The following is a 16,945-nucleotide window of genomic DNA, read 5'->3' on the forward strand; positions in this document are numbered from 1 at the left end:
GATTTTTCTGTCGACTGACAATCACTATCAGAGAATATAGGTATCCTATTACAACACAGCAAAATTTTACAAGCCAAGTTTTGTTTGTTTTATTTCTAACCCTCGGGTGTAAAGTTAGTTAAAAACAGAGAGGTAAAGATGACAGACACCAAGGCACTACACAAATTGGAGTTAGCCAAACTGGAGGCAGTGAAAGAAGCCGAAAAAGCCCTAGAAGCTGCTCACAGGAGAGAAATGGAGGCAAAGGACAAAGAAAGGGAGGCAGCGAAAGAGGCAGAACACCACCAAGTGGCTGCTCACAGGAGAGCTATGGAGGCAAAGGCCAAAGAACTGGAGGAGAAGGAAAAAGAGAGGAAGCATGTGGAGGAAGAGAAGGAAAAAGAGAAGAAGCATGAACTGGAGATGGAGAAGGCAAGGGCTCAGCAGAATATACCAACAAACCCTAGCAATCCTTCTCCAGGTACCACTTCCCATCCCAGAAAGTTCCCCACCTACAAGGCAGGCGATGATACCAAGGCCTTCTTAGAAAACTTCGAAAGGGCCTGCCTTGGGTACAGCATCTCTAGAGACCAATACATGGTAGAGCGGAGGCCGCAGCTCAGTGGACCCTTAGCTGAGGTGGCGGCTGAAATGCCTAAGGCACAAATGAACCAGTATGAACTGTTTAAAACCAAGGCGAGAGTCAGAATGGGGCTAACACCCGAGCATTCCCATCGGCGATTCAGAGCCCTAGGTGGAAACCAGATGTCTCATTTACCCGACATGCCTACCACACTGTGAAACATTGGGATGCCTGGATATCAGGAGCAAGCGTTGAATCTCCAGTAGATTTGCTCTTCCTAATGCAAATGGAAGAGTTCTTAGAGGGTGTTCCTGAGGAAATAGAAAGATACATCCTAGATGGGAAACCCAAAACTGTAATCGAGGCGGGGGAGATTGGAGCCAAATGGGTGGAGGTGGCAGAGAAGAAAAAAACTGGTCACAGTTGGAGCGGATACCAGAAGGGACAACCTCAGACCACACCCTATTACCGGGGGCCGCCCAAGGCTCCATCTATCCCCCAAGGAACCCTCCAGCCACCTTATCGTCCCACCACACCGTTCTCCAGCAACCCACCTCGCCCCAGTGACCCGTCAGCTGGACGATGTTTTAAATGTAACGAGCCGGGGCATGTAAAGGCCAACTACCCCAAGAACCCCCCACCCCCCTTTCAGGTAGTTGAAAGCAGCTATCAAATCCTGCTTCATTCTTCTCTTCCGCAGACTAAAAAATCCTAGTTCCCTCAGCCTCTCTTCAAACGTCATGTGTTACAGTCCCCTAATCATTTTTGTTGCCCTCCCCTGGACGCTTTCCAATTTTTTCACATCCTTCTTGTAGTGTGGGGCCCAAAACTGGACACAGTACTCCAGATGAGGCCTCACAAATGTCGAATAGAGGGGAACGATCATGTCCCTCGATCTGCTGGCAATGCCCCTACTTATACAGCCCAAAATGCCATTGGCCTTCTTGGCAACAAGGGCACACTGTTGATCATATCCAGCTTCTCGTCCACTGTAACCCCAGGTCCTTTTCCGCAGAATTGCTGCCTAGCCACTCGGTCCCTAGTCTGTAGCGGTGCATGGGATTCTTCTGTCCTAAGTGCAGGACTCTGCATTTGTCCTTGTTGAACCTCAGATTTCTTTTGGCCCAATCCTCTAATTTGTTTAGGGCCTATCCCTATCCCTACCCTCCAGCGTATCTACCACTCCTCCCAGTTTAGTGTCATCTGCAAACTTGCTGAGGGTGCAATCCACACCATCCTCCAGATCACTAATGAAGATATTGAACAAAACCGGCCCCAGGACCAACCCTTGGGGCACTCCGCTTGATACTGGCTGCCAACTAGACATGGAGCCATTGATCACTACCCGTCGAGCCCGACAATCTAGCCAACTTTCTACCCACCTTATAGTGCATTCATCCAGCCCATACTTCTTTAACTTGCTGACAAGAATACTGTGGGAGACCGTGTCAAAAGCTTTGCTAAAGTCAAGAAACAATACATCCACTGCTTTCCCTTCATCCACAGAACCAGTAATCTCATCATAGAAGGCGATTAGATTAGTCAGGCATGACCTACCCTTGGTGAATCCATGCTGACTGTTCCTGATCACTTTCCTCTCCTCTAAGTGCTTCAGGATTAATTCTTTGAGGACCTGCTCCATCATTTTTCCAGGGACTGAGGTGAGGCTGACTGGCCTGTAGTTCCCAGGATCCTCCTTCTTCCCTTTTTTAAAGATTGGCACTACATTAGCCTTTTTCCAGTCATCTGGGACTTCCCCCGTTTGCCATGAGTTTTCAAAGATAATGGCCAATGGCTCTGCAATCACAGCCGCCAATTCCTTTAGCGCTCTCGGATGCAACTCGTCCGGCCCCATGGACTTGTGCACGTCCAGCTTTTCTAAATAGTCCCTAACCACTTCTTTCTCCACAGAGGGCTGGCCATCTACTCCCCATGTTGTGATGCCCAGCGCAGCAGTCTGGGAGCTGTCCTTGTTAGTGAAGACAGAGGCAAAAAAAGCATTGAGCACATTAGCTTTTTCCACATCCTCTGTCACTAGGTTGCCTCCCTCATTCAGTAAGGGGCCCACACTTTCCTTGACTTTCTTCTTGTTGCCAACATACCTGAAGAAACCCTTCTTGTTACTCGCAACATCTCTTGTTAGCTGCAGCTCCAGGTGCGATTTGGCCCTCCTGATTTCATTCCTACATGCCCGAGCAATATTTTTATACTCTTCCCTGGTCATATGTCCAACCTTCCACTTCTTGTAAGCTTCTTTTTTATGTTTAAGATCCGCTAGGATTTCACCGTTAAGCCAAGCTGGTCGCCTGCCATATTTACTATTCTTTCAACTCATCGGGATGGTTTGTCCCTGTAACCTCAACAGGGATTCCTTGAAATACAGGCAGCTCTCCTGGACTCCTTTCCCCTTCATGTTAGTCGCTCAGGGGATCCTACCCATCCGTTCCCTGAGGGAGTCGAAGTCTGCTTTCCTGAAGTCCAGGGTCCGTATCCTGCTGCTTACCTTTCTTCCCTGTGTCAGGATCACTGACACACTGATCGTTCCGCTTTCTCAGGATGAGGCAGGAGCCCTCCCCCCTTGCGCTCTCCTGCTCGTGCTTCCTCCCGGTATCCCACTTCCCTACTTACCTCAGGACTTTGGTCTCCTTCCCCTGGTGAACCTAGTTTAAAGCCTTTCTCACTAGGTTAGCCAGCCTGCTTGCAAAGATGCTCTTCTCTCTCTTCGTTAGGTGGAGCCCGTCTCTGCCTAGCACTCCTCCTTCTTGGAACACCATCCCATGGTCAAAGAATCCAAAGCCTTCTCTCCGACACCACCTGCGTAGCCATTCATTGACTTCCACGATTCGACGGTCTCTACCCAGGCCTTTTCCTTCCACAGGGAAGATGGACAACACCACCACTTGCGCCTCAAACTCCTTTATCCTTCTTCCCAGAGCCACGTAGTCTGCAGTGATCCACACAAGGTCATTCTTGGCAGTATCATTGGTGCCCACGTGGAGAAGTAGGAAGGGGTCACAATCCGAGGGCTTGATGAGTCTTGGCAGTCTCTCAGTCACATCGTGAATCCTAGCTCCTGGCAAGCAGCAGACTTCTCAGTTTTCCCAGTCGGGGCGGCAGATAGATGACTCAGTCCCCCTGAAGACGGAGTCCCCAACCACCACCACCCACCTCCTTCTCTTGGGAGCAGTGGTCGTGGAACTCCCTTCCCTAGGACAGTGCATCTCATGCTTTCCAATCGGCGGAGTCTCCTTCTGCTCCCTTCCCTCAGATGTATCATCTAGTCCACTCTCCGCATTCATACCTGTGGAGAGAACATAAAAACGGTTGCTCACCTGTATCTGCATTGCTGGTACGTGGACATTCCCCTTTCTTCTTCTGGAGGTCACATGCTGCCAAATTTCTTCACCGTCCTTCTGTCCCCGCTGCGCAGCCTGCTCTGAATCTTCAGAATGTTGTGCCCGTAGAAGCATATCCTGACATCTGGCCAGGAAATCTTCAGTTTCTCTTATGCAATGCAGGGTCGATACTTGCTTCTCCAGATCTTGAACCTTCTCTTCCAATATGGAGACCAGCTTTCACTTAAACCTCTTGGGCTGAAATTTTCCATGTTGGGTATCTACCTCAGATGGAATTTATTTATTTATGAAAGTTTCAGCAAAAGTGGTTTAGCTGTCCATTAGGGGGAAATACATAGACTCACAGGACTGGAAGGGATCTCGAGATGTCATCTCGTCCAGTCTCCTGCACTCACGGCAGGACTAAATATTATCTAGACCATTCCTGACAGGTATTTGTCTAAACCTGCTCTTAAAAATCTCCAATGATGGAGATTCCACAACCTCCCTAGGCAATTTATTCCAGGGCTTAACCACCCTGACATTTAGGAAGTTTTTCCTAATGTCCAAACTAAACCACCCTTGCTGCAATTTAAGTCCATTGCTTCTTGTCCTGTCCTCTGGGGTTAAGGAGAAGAATTTTTCTCCCTCCTCCTTGTAACAACCTTTTATGTACTTGAAACTGTTATCATGTCCCCTCTCAGACTTCTCTTTTCCAGACTAAACAAACCCAATTTTTTCAATCTTCCCTCATATGTCATGTTTTCTAGACCTTTAATCATTTTTGTTGCTCTTCTCTGGACTTTCTCCAATTTGTCCACATCTTTCCTGAAATGTGGTGCCCAGAACTGGACACAATACTCCAGGTGAGGCCTAATCAGCGCGGAGTAGAGTGGAAGAATTACTTCTCGTGTCTTGCTTACAACATGCTAATACAGCCCAGAATGATGTTCTCTTTTTTTGCAACAGTGTTAAACTGTTGACTCATATTTACCTTGTGGTCCACTATGATACCCAGATCCCTTTCCGCGGTACTTCTTCCTAGGCAGTCATTTCCCATTTTGTGTGTGCGCAACTGATTGTTCCTTCCTAAGTGGAGTACTTTGCATTTGTCCTTGTTGAATTTCATCCTATTTACTTCAGACCATTTCTCCAGTTTGTCCAGATCATTTTGAATTATAATCCTATCCCCCAAAGCACATGCAACCCCTCCCAGCTTGGTATTGTCCACAAACTTTATCAGCATACTCTCTATGCCATTATCTAAATCACCGATGAAGATATTGAGCAGAACCGGACCCAGAACTGATCCCTGTTGGACCCCACTCGTTATGCCCTTCCAGCATGACTCTGAACCACTGATAACTACTCTCTGGGAACGGTATTCCAATCAGTTATGCACTCACCTCTTAGTAGCTCCATCTAGGTGGCATTTCCCTAGTTTGTTTATGAGAAGGTTATGCGAGACAATATCAAAAAGCTTTACTAAAGTCAAGATATACCACATCTACTGCTTCCCCCCCATCCACAAGGCTTGTTACCCTGTCAAAGAAAGCTATCAGGCTGGTTTGACACAATTTGTTCTTGACAAATCCATGCTGTTACTTATCACCTTATTATCGTCTAGATGTTTGAAAATTCATTGCTTAATTATTTGCTCCATTATCTTTCTGGGTACAGAAGTTAAGCTGACTGGTCTGTAATTCCCTGTTTTGTCCTTATTTCCCTTTTCATAGACTGGCACTATATTTGCCCTTTTCCAGTCTTCTAGAATCTCTCCCGTCTTCCATGACTTTTCAAAGATAATCGCTAATGGTTCAGATATCTCCTCAGTCAGCTCCTTGAGTATTCTAGGATGCATTTCATCAGGCACTGGTGACTTGAAGACATCTAACTTGTCTAAGTAATTTTTAACTTGTTCTTTCCCTATTTTAGCCTCTGATCTTACCTCATTTTCACTGGCACTCAGTATGTTAGACGTTCAACCAGCACCAACCTTTTTGGTGAAAACCAAAACAAAGAAGTTATTAAGCACCTCTGCCATTTCCACATTTTCTGTTATTGTTTCCCCTCCTCCTACAATGCTCTCCTTAAAAAAATGTAATAACCACTTTACTGAGAAGCTCTAGTGCCATCACGCATTTGGGGTCAGAAATGTATTTTTTCCCATCTGTCTGAAAATCTGCTCAAATTTAGCCAAGTTTACACATGCTCTGTAGAGTTTTGTTAGAGTCTACCAGGGTTATTCTCCATCCATCCACATGGAGTATGCTCAGTCCCCTAGCTCCTACCTGTTGACCAGACTCAGCATGTGCCATCCCCACAGACTGAGATCATCCTGGGGCTGTTACTAAATTTGTTAAGACAATACATCTTTCAATGCCGACCTCACATTTGGTTAAGGACAAAATTTTAAAAAATAGGAACCTACCATTAGGCTCCTATATCCATACTCAGACAACTGGTCAGGTTTTAAATGGTGCTGAGAATACAAAGCTCCTACTAAAGGCTACTCCTGGGGGAATTCTGCACCAAAAAATTAAAAATTCTGTGCATTATATTTTAAAATTCTGCATATTTTGTCAAAATAACACAATATAATTAAGCCAGTTTCAATTATTTTGATAATTTATTTCAAAATACCTGTCAGCAAGCATGTCTGTAACAATACAGACAAAAAAAAGATTCTGGTAATTTTTTTTTTTACAAATACATTCCTTACTAGGCATATTAATATAGAACTTTGAATAATTCATTCGAACTGCAAAACAGAAACTTATTTCCTCCACCCATCAGAAGCAATGCAAAGGCTTGAGGGAGTTAGGGGTAACAGAGAAACTGAGGGAGAGGAAAGGAGCCTGGAGTGAACCTGGTGGGTTATTGGGTGTGGGTGGGAAAGGTATGGAACAAGTTTTTTGGGGGAGGAAGGGAGGGATTGCTAGGGAGTTGGGGAGCCTCCTCCATGCAGACCCTGGTTGACCCCAAGCCTCTCCCATTCAGTCAGGCACATCTGCCCCTATCCCCACGCGGCTCTGCAGCCCTCCTCTCCCATCCCCATGTGGCCTTGCACCCCCACTCTCATGCAGTCTCTGGCTCAATGCTGTCATCCCACTAGCTCCTGAGCCCATACCCCAGTCTATCCAGCTCACTAGCCATTCTAAACCCCAGGCTGTGGAGACACACACACACACACACCCCGCAACCCTGTGTGCCCCACTTTGTCTGTTCTAACCTGGCTCCATGGGCAGGGTGCTGGGATGAACTTCTACTCCTGGGGGAATTCTGTGCCACTGTGCACAATTTTTTTGCCCGCACAGAAAATACATTCTGCCCCAGAAGAGCTGCAGTTCTGTCTTTTGCCCACCCGAGGCTGCTCTGGTGCCAGAACAGCCCGCAACTGGCTGCATGCATGCTGCTGGCGGTTCTGGCACCATAGCAGCCTCTGGTGGATGAAAGTCAGAACTGCAGCACTTCTCAGGCAGAATGTATTTTCTGTGGAAAAAAATTCTGTGGCCAGACATGAATTCTGCACATGCCCAGCAGCGCAGAATTCCCCAGACGCATTAATGGCAATGGGAGCTGCAGGGCTCTTAGTGCTTTGGGAAATCAGACCAATTCTTTAGATGCCTAAATATCGACTTAGACACTAAATCTAAGTGCCGTTGTTTAAAATCTTGGCCTAAACACTTTCACAAAAACAAACAAACAAAAAAACCCCAACCAAATCCACACACTGTTAGGATAATCAATGAAACACATGTAGGAAGACAAGAGAACACACAGAGCAATGCATATTCTTCATGTTTACAGTAAATGAACTATCAGTTCACAGGTCATCTATGGTAGCAACTGAATGAACCTCTAAACAAATGCTCAGATTAACACAAAACTATATGTGACTCAAACAACATCCTGAAATCACAGACCGGATACACAGCGAGGCAGACACACATGAACTCAAGACTATAGAGATTGACATTCTTGTTTCATTTTGCTCAGAACAGCCTGATTGTTCTATGTATTCCTACAGCGAACAGAGTGTTCACGAACAGTACATGTGAGTGAAGACCTATCTATCAAGAGAGCTGCAGCACTGTAAGTTTCTCTGTGCTGACCCCCCGCTTCACATGAAAGGAATCACCCCTTTGGGTGAAATGGGAATTCAGTCTCCATCATCCACACAGATCTCAGGATCTAACAAGATGGACACCAGGGTCCAAATGCAATGTAGGTACCCACTAGGGACTCTGCTGACACCACCAATTCAGCTGACCTCTTTCCATGAACATTCCCAAAATGGTAATAAATCTTGGTCATTACTGACACAGACTAGGCTGAAAGTGCTGAAGCACAAAGTCCTCAAAGTTACCCAATTCCCCGCCTCCAAAGAGCCAGAATTTCTAACAAACACCCCCACACACATACATCCCCGAAGACTCCTAGTTCTATAGCTTTCATCCAGCTAGTGTCATGAATCTGTCACGGGAGGTTTTTAAGAACAGGTTAGACACACACTTGTCAGGGATGAACTAGATAATACTTAGTCCTGCCTGAGCGCAGGGGGCTGGACTGGATGACCTCTCGAGGTCCCTTCTAGTACTACTATTCTATGATTCTATCAAAGGGCAAATATCTGAACACTAGTGCAGAAAAGAAGATGGTCCGGAGGAGTCAGACCCTCAATATATAAGTGATTAGAAGAGGAATCATTCCCACTATCTTTTTTTTTTTTTTTAAACATGGCTATTTTGACCCCAAGAAACACCATCGTTCTCCGATTTCACAAATGAGATAACAAAGCTTGCACCATTTCAGCAGCCAGAGCTGGGGACAGAACCCAGGTCTCTAATAAAACTGAGCCAAGTCTCTTCCACTTTGTGAATTTTTCAGAAGCAATATGGCAAATTAGACAGTGTTGCCAACTCTCTCAGGTTTACAGTGAGAGGCGCAATTTTGGCCCCTACTGTAGGAGCTCTGGTGAGAGGAAGAGCATGTTACTCTCTGTCGACTAGCCCATATAAGGAGACGTGACATACACACATTTCAGTGGGTTACACAAGTATTGTAAGACAACAGTGAGATGCTGGGCACCAGAATTGGTTAAACAGCATAGCGTCTCTTGGGGTCAACTGTGGGGACTGATCCCTGGACTGTGCATATAAAATCATGAGCCACTACCACTTAAGATGAAGAACTAGATCTCTTCAAATGGACGCAGCTGCAGAGTACTATGTGGGTCCAGCTGCTAACGGGTGATAAAGTCATACTGTTTTCATGTAAGTTACGGAAGCAAACTGCCACCCACACACTAGAGAGGAGGCAGGGGGAGTTCAAAAATTGGAACACAGTCCAAAAGACAGGATTGATTTTTGTTTCTCTCCTTACTTTTGCGGCAATCTTACAATTTCTTGGCGTCTGACTCATAATTTTTTTAATTTGGGGTTTCACAATATTAGAAAATGAGAAAATCCAAAGGAAAATTCAGTGGTACAATCACTCATGACACCCTGAAATGGCTAATGCAGAACTTAAATGTTACTGCCATGTAACCATCTGTTTCAGTGGCTTATACATAATAGGAACTATGGAGCTAAATACTATTATTAGCTGAGTAATCTCAAAGACAGTATAACAGGCAATCTACATGCAGTGAAATGTGAGGTGAGGCAACAGGTCTTTTAATACTAGCCAATAGGCCAGTACTAATGTACCAGCAAAAAGGAAAGAAAGATGATACCTAGTGCAGAGATGTTACACAGGGCAACACTGGAGAGGTGCTTTGTCCCATTTCATCTGGTACATAAATCAGCACTGAAGCAGTCAAGTAATAATTTGGGAAAACTGTAATCCCCAAGTTTCAAACATCCCTGCAGTCAGCTTGCCAGTCCACCAGAATTAACTGAGAGTACATCAGATTTTTTACAAGATCTATTTAACACGACATTTCCACCACAGAGACAATGCACTTTAAACCTGAACAGCTGTCAACTAAACACACTATTCCCTCATTTCCAACTGTTCTATTATTGAAAGCCAAGCCTGCGGTCTTCTGTAAGTTCTTCCCTCTAAAATGCCTGGGAAGTTTGCTGGAAAAGCAATGGGCATGGGAAGTACAATTATATACATTGTTTGAAGAGAATTTAAAACCTGACAACTTTTCTGTTGACGCTTTACCAAAAGGAGGTAGTCCATAGGTCTGGGTTGTCTGTGGGTAGATGGCGTAGGGTTGAGTCTGCTGTAGAGCTTGATACTGAGTCTGACCAGGATAAGGGGTCATCGTTTCGGATATAGGTACAGAAAGGATATGTGCATATGGCCTATAAAAAAAAGAATTAAAATGTTCATATTATGCAGCTCTCATCATGTACAAGAACAACCTGAAAGGGCGCTTTAGAAACATGTGCTAATTATAAATACAGAGACATTTGCTTTTTAAGGAACTCAGGAGGAGAATATACCAGCTGACAGAAGCTCTTAGGCCTCATTTTCCGTGGTGCCAAGCACCCACATCTCCAAATGAAGTCTTAAAGAGCTGTGGGTACCCAGCATCTCAGGGAAGTCAGGGTGCTTTCCCACAGTTTTAGTAGTTTCAGAAGAGTCTAAGCGAGTTAGTGACAAGCTCCACCGGTTTCAGTAGGATTTGAGCACAGAGTTCCCTTAGAAATCCCAGCCAGTATCATTAATATCAATTAATCAAAGGGATATAGAGTTACAAATGTTTAACCGTTAAAAAAGTAAAAAAATGTTGCAAGCCAATCAAAGCCATCCCATCTGTTTGGCAACAAAGCAATGCCTTAGGACTTGTCCATACTACAATTTGTAAGTGCTTTAACACATTAACACACGACTGCAGCATGAGGCTATGAGACTGCATGAAGGCAAATATGGGGAATTAAGATATCTAGAAATTATTGTGCAATGGGAGAAAATACTAAAATCTACAAGTATAGAAGAAGGCTGGGGCATCCTAAGATGAAAATCAAGGTGATGATGGCGATTTGTCTTAAAACAAGATAAAGAACAAGCAGATGACAATGTAGCTTGAATCTCTGAGCTGAGGTTTAAAAAACTGTACTGAAGTGACAGAGCAGGGAGCAACTGAACAAAACTAATCAATCAATAAAGCATTCCAGTACCACAGTGAAAGGCACAGAATCTGGAAACAATACATGATAGGGAAAGAAAATAGAAGAATGAGCTAATGATAGCCAATAAGGTTAGCAATATGAGAAGGGTTTTATAATAAAAACAACAAGGAGTCCTTGTGGCACCTTAGAGACTACCCAATTTATTTAGGCATAAGCTTTCGTGGGCTAGAACCCACTTCATCAGATGCATGGAGTAGAAAATACAGGATCAGGTATCCGGGAAAAATAAACTAGCATGAAAGTAAGGCCATTCATAAATGAGGAGGGTGAAATAGCAGTAACATCTCTTAAATGGCTTAATAAATGGTTTTTTAAAATCTAACTTCATCAAGAGAAATAAAGGAGATGTTTGGACAATTAGGAAGTAATGAAGACCTAATATTAATAAGAAGCAGGCAAGGGAACATTTAGGATTTCTGTGAGATCCATTTTTCTACAGTCCGGATGACACACATCCTAAGTTTGTAAGCTTACCAAACCATTTTTTATGAAAAGTCATGGAGTACTGGGGAGGTACCAGAGGATGGCTGGCAGGGGGGAGAAGGCGGTTCAATCCTCAAAAAAGGAAAGACAAGTGATCCTAGAAATGACCAACAGGAAACTACATTCAACTGCTAATAAAACGGAACGAAATATGTAAAGTAAATGGTAAACATCTAGGCTGGGGTTTTCAAAGGAGGCTAAAAGGACCTCGAGTCCCAGTGACTAGGATTGGAATACCTAGCTCCCTTTTGAGACAACGTTAAACAATGTATGAAGAGAACACTGGAGATGTAACATCTGATTATTCCCATTTCCTTTACATTTGATGCTGACAGCTCCTTTTCCCAGGTATGCAAGTGCTTAGATGTCATCAGTGCCTAAATAAAGAGGGACAGTTGACGCTAAATATTGGTGAGATGGAAGGCATGTTGATGGGAAGAGGGAAATATCTGTAGGAAGTAGCAAACACCATAACATCTTCCATCAAGGGCATCTATTCTCAAATCATCAAGATGATATGCAACATAATGCCCAGAGCCCCTGACTGAAATCAGGGCCCATTATGCTAGGTGCTGTACATGTATACAGTAAAAAACAGTTGCTGCCTTGAAGAGCTTCCAATCTTAGACCCAGTCTTACAAACTCATGCAAATGGTTAATTTTACATAAGCAAAACCACAGATTTCAGCAAAATTTCTCACACGGCTAAAGTCAAGCATGTACATGTTTACAGAACAGGGGCTAAACCAACAAGACATACACCAGGTAGAAGAAAGGGAGTATTATCCCCATTTCACAGATGTCAGATTTCAGAGTAACAGCCGTGTTAGTCTGTATTCGCAAAAAGAAAAGGAGTACTTGTGGTACCTTAGAGACTAACCAATTTATTTGAGCATAAGCTTTCGTGAGCTACAGCTCACTTCATCGGATGCATATTTTTTCATGCTTTGTGTGTATAAAAAGATCTTCTACACTTTCCACAGTATGCATCCGATGAAGTGAGCTGTAGCTCACGAAAGCTTATGCTCAAATAAATTGGTTAGTCTCTAAGGTGCCACAAGTACTCCTTTTCATTTCACAGATGGAGAACTGAGGCAAAGATAAATTGAGTGACTTGCCGAGGGTCACACAGGAAATCTGTGGCAGAGTGAGGAACTGAACCCAGATCTTCTGAGTCCCACAGGGGCCTTCCTAGATACCTCACTGCTACCAGATACCCAGGTAACCACAGCTGGTAAAGATATCTTTTTTCATCTGTGGCAAATCAGATAGAGGAGACCTGGCATTGTGATCTATACACTCACCACCTTCGAGCTAGAAACTACAATGCACTGCCACCTGGGAATGAAGGCTCAAGACTGAAAAGGCTCATTATGGTTCAGAAGGCAACAGTTTGCCTGCCCATCAACATAAACTGCCAGGTGTTCTACTTTTGACCCTCACAACTGTCCTTATTTTTTCCTGTTGTCTCCCGTAATTATTTGAGTCCCAGGCTCAGTGGATCCTCGCCATAGGCTGGGGGAGAGTCCTTTAGCCATAGGCGGGCTTGTGCCTGCCCACCTCCTAGAAACCAACAGGAGGACACTCTTGCTGGCGTGGAGCTGCTACTACTGGGCCCAGAGCACCCGCTTCAGCTTCGTCTGGGCCGGATTCCGGCCCCCCCCCCTCCACCTCACCAGCTGGTGCTCTCCCTGGGCTACTGTTGCTCCTTGGGAGACCCTGCTGGCCTGCTCCCCAGAGGGGGAGTGAGGACCTCGCCACTGCTTTGCTACCACCTGTGGGGTCCCTCCTCCCTGTCTGCTGGTTGCTGCTGTCTGAAAGCCTGCTGCTGCCTTGGGGAGGAAAAGGAAGACCTTTGCTGCTGGGAGAGCACGCAGGACCACTGCAGGACTCTGTGGAGGGGGCTTACTGCAGGACTGAGTGACTTTTTTCATCTTTGCTCTTGTGGTGGTGGTAGCTACTGTTGCTGTGGGAGCAGCGCAGAGCCCTCCCCCGGTCCATCTTTCTCCCCTCAGTCACCACCACCACTCCTGCCCCCTCTATCGCCCCCCCACCTACCAGCTGGACCTGTTCCTCACCCCTCCGCTCAGCCGCTTGCCTTGCCCCTTTTTTCCACCATTTGGGACTGGCAGCAGCAGCAAGCAAGGCCCAGTGCTATGCAAGTAACAACGTGGGCACAAATTCTTTCCCCTCCCTTTGGACTTGCCCTCCCCTCCTCTGCTACTTTCAGCTGGTGCATCTCCCAACCCTCTGCTTTGCCCACCGGCCTTCCCACAGCAGTTTGCCCTCTTTCCCCTTGCTGCCCATATTTGCCCCCACCCCCGCTCAGATCTCACAGCAGTGGTTCTGCTTGTTTGCCTGCCCCGCTCCAGTCCCTGGGAGTTTGCCTGCCCCGCCCTGGCCCCTGCAGTTGGCCCCGGCAGTTTTCCTGCCCTGGCCTGCTTCCAGCCCGTTCCTTTCTCCATTGCCCTCCCCTCCCATCCCCTCCCCCACCGTCCAGTCCCCTCGTTAAGTGCGCCCATGTCCCACCCCTACGGGCTTGTGCCCCTTCCCCTTTTATGTTGAGCTCCTTTGTTCGCTGCACCCCCCAATGATATTATAGTCCTTCCCTTTCCCAGTGCAGCAGGAGGCACCGGTATTTCCAACATGTGTTGGTAATTGCGCCCCTTCCCCTCCCCTGCCTTGATTGGTGTCCCCGAGCTCCCCCCACCCATCCCCCTTGGCGCCCTCCTCTCCTACTTGCAGCCAATTGTGGAAGAGTAGTTGGCCTTTCCTCCTCCCCTTTTCTCTCCTTTCCCCCTCTCCTTCTGGTGTGCGTCCCTGTCCCTTCTGAGAATGGCATGGGAAATAGCAGATGAGGCCCCCCCGGGTTGACCCTGCTGCCCCCCATCAGCCTGCTCCCCCATCCGTCCCAAAAATAACAAACTACCAGGAACATATCAACCCAGTGTTCCAGACACAGCACTGTTTCCCCAAACACCCGGTCAAACTCAGAGCCCCAGTCCTGGTGTTCACCTCTCTTACTCCAGAGCCCTACACCATGACAATTTCACTCCTCAGGGACAAGGGAACTGTCAAGAATTATTCAGGGTGCTAAAAGGAGCAGAACTAGAAGCAATAGAATAAAATTAAGGGAAGGAACAATAAAGCTGAATATGAGAGGACACATCCAGTTACTGTTAGACTGTGAAACAGACTCCAAAGGGAAGTGGGGGAAGGTCATTCACTTGGAATATTTATGACTAGAGAAAACAAAGCACTGGAGACAACAGGGAATCCTTCCACACTCATCTACGTGAATTAGATCATGGGTACAATTTTCAAAAGGACCTAAGTGACATAGGAGCCTAAATCCCACTGAAAGTCAGTGGGGTTTGGGCTCCTAGATCAGTTAGATTCATTTGGAAATTTTAGCCCTTTCCTTTCTCTCTCTCCGGTGTGTCTGATTTTATACATAAGGAAACGATTTCATTTTCACTCATGTCCAGTTTGTTTATTCACTGACTACCTTGGGCTTGAGTCTATAATACATTATGTTCTCAGTCATTGCTAAGGTATCATGTCACTTAGTAATCACTCAAGGCCCAATCCAACTCCCATTGAAACCAATGGCAGTCTTTCCATTGGCTTCACCGTGTGCTGGACTGGGTCACATATGCAGCAATGCTAATTTGTTGTCTCTAAATATACCATTCTGCAATGTGAAATGTTCTATTAAATGCAGGTTGAGATGGTAGGAGGGGAAGGTTAATATAAGAATGGACATAGTGGATCAGACCAATGTTCCGTCTAGCCCAGTATCCCGTCTTTCAGCAGTGGCCGACGCCAGATACTTCAGAGGGAATGAACAGAACAGGGCAATTATCGAGTGATTCAATCCTTGTTGTCCACTCCCAGGTTCTGCAATCAGAGACTAAGGACACCCAGAACATGGGATTGCATCCCTGACCATCTTGGCTATTTAATTGCCATTGATGGACCTACACTCCATGAACGTATCTAGTTCCTTTTTGAAACCAGTTATAGTTCTGGCCTTCACAACAGTCCCTGGTAGAGAGTACCACAGTTTGACTGTGCATTGTGTGAAGAAATACTTCCCTTTCTTTGTTTTAAACCTTCTGCCTATTAATTTCATTGGGTGACACCTGTTTCTTGTGTTATGAGGAGTAAATAACACTTCCTTATTCACTTTCTCCACACCACTCACAATTTTATAGACCTCTATCATATCCTCCTTTAGTCATTTCTTCTCCAAGCTGAAAAGTTCCCATCTTTTTAATCTCTCCTCATATGGAAGCTGTCCCATCCCTAACCATTTTTGTTGCCCTTTTCTGAACCTTTTCCAATTTCAATATATCTTTTTTGAGATGGGGCGACCACATCTGCACACAGTCTTCAAGATGTGGGCGTACCACGGATTTATATAAAGGCATTATTGTAGTTACTGCCTTGTTATCTATCTCTTTCCTAATGGTTCCTAACATTCTGTTAGCTTTTTTGATTGCTACTGCACATTGAGCAAATGTTTCATAGAACTGTCCACAATGACTCCAAGATCTCTTTCTTGAGTGGTAAAAGCTAATTTAAACCCCATCGTTTTGTATGTATAGTTGGGACTATGTTTTCCAATGTGCATTACTTTGCAATTATCGCCATTGCATTTCATCTGCCATTTTGTTGCCCAGTCACTCAGTTTTGTGAGATCCTTTTGGAACTCCTCACAGTTTGCTTTGGACTTCACTATCCTGAGTATCATCTGCAAACTTTGCCAACTCGCTGTTTACCGCTTTTTCCAGAACATTTATTAATATGCTGGTCCCAGTACAGATCCCTGGGTGACAATGCTATTTACCTCTCTGCATTCTGAAAACTGATAATTTATTCCTACCCTTTGTTTCCTATCTTTTAACCAGTTACTCATCCATGAGAGGACCTTCCCTCTTATCCCATGACTGCTTACTTTGCTTAAGAGCCTTTGGTGAGGGACCTTGTCAAAGGCTTTCTGTAAGTCCATGCATACTATATCCACTGAATCACTCTTGTTCACATGTTTGTTGACTCCCCTCAAAGAATTTTAATAGATCGGTGAGACATGATTTTCCTTTACAAAACCATGTTGACTCTTCCCCAATAAATCATGTTCATCTATGTGTCTGATCATTCTATTTTTTACTGTAGTTTCAATTTCCCTGGTACTGAAGTCAGTACCAGCCTGTAATTGCTGGAATCGCCTCTGGAGCCTTTTTTTAAAAACTGGTGTCACATTAGCCATCCTCCAGTCATCTGGTGCAGAAGCTGATTAAACTGATAGGTTATGTACCACAGTTAGTAGTTCTGAAATTTCATATTTGAATTCTTTCAGAACTAAATCAAAAGTTTTAAGAGTTTAGAGAAAAATGCAGTTATAAAATTTAGAA

The 16,945-nt window shown here is 45.1% G+C and overlaps 1 protein-coding gene across 1 annotated transcript in view; it reads right to left on the reverse strand.

Annotated features, from left to right (window-relative positions):
* The window catches only part of EYA3 (EYA transcriptional coactivator and phosphatase 3), a 141,921-nt gene that overhangs the window by 47,963 nt on the left and 77,013 nt on the right, over positions 1 to 16,945 (reverse strand). The window contains 1 exon segment of the mRNA XM_043532426.1: positions 10,072 to 10,214. Within this exon segment, the coding sequence (XP_043388361.1) occupies positions 10,072 to 10,214 (143 nt within the window).

Source organism: Chelonia mydas, chromosome 19 (assembly GCF_015237465.2).
Source record: "Chelonia mydas isolate rCheMyd1 chromosome 19, rCheMyd1.pri.v2, whole genome shotgun sequence".
Taxonomy (NCBI): domain Eukaryota; kingdom Metazoa; phylum Chordata; order Testudines; family Cheloniidae; genus Chelonia; species Chelonia mydas.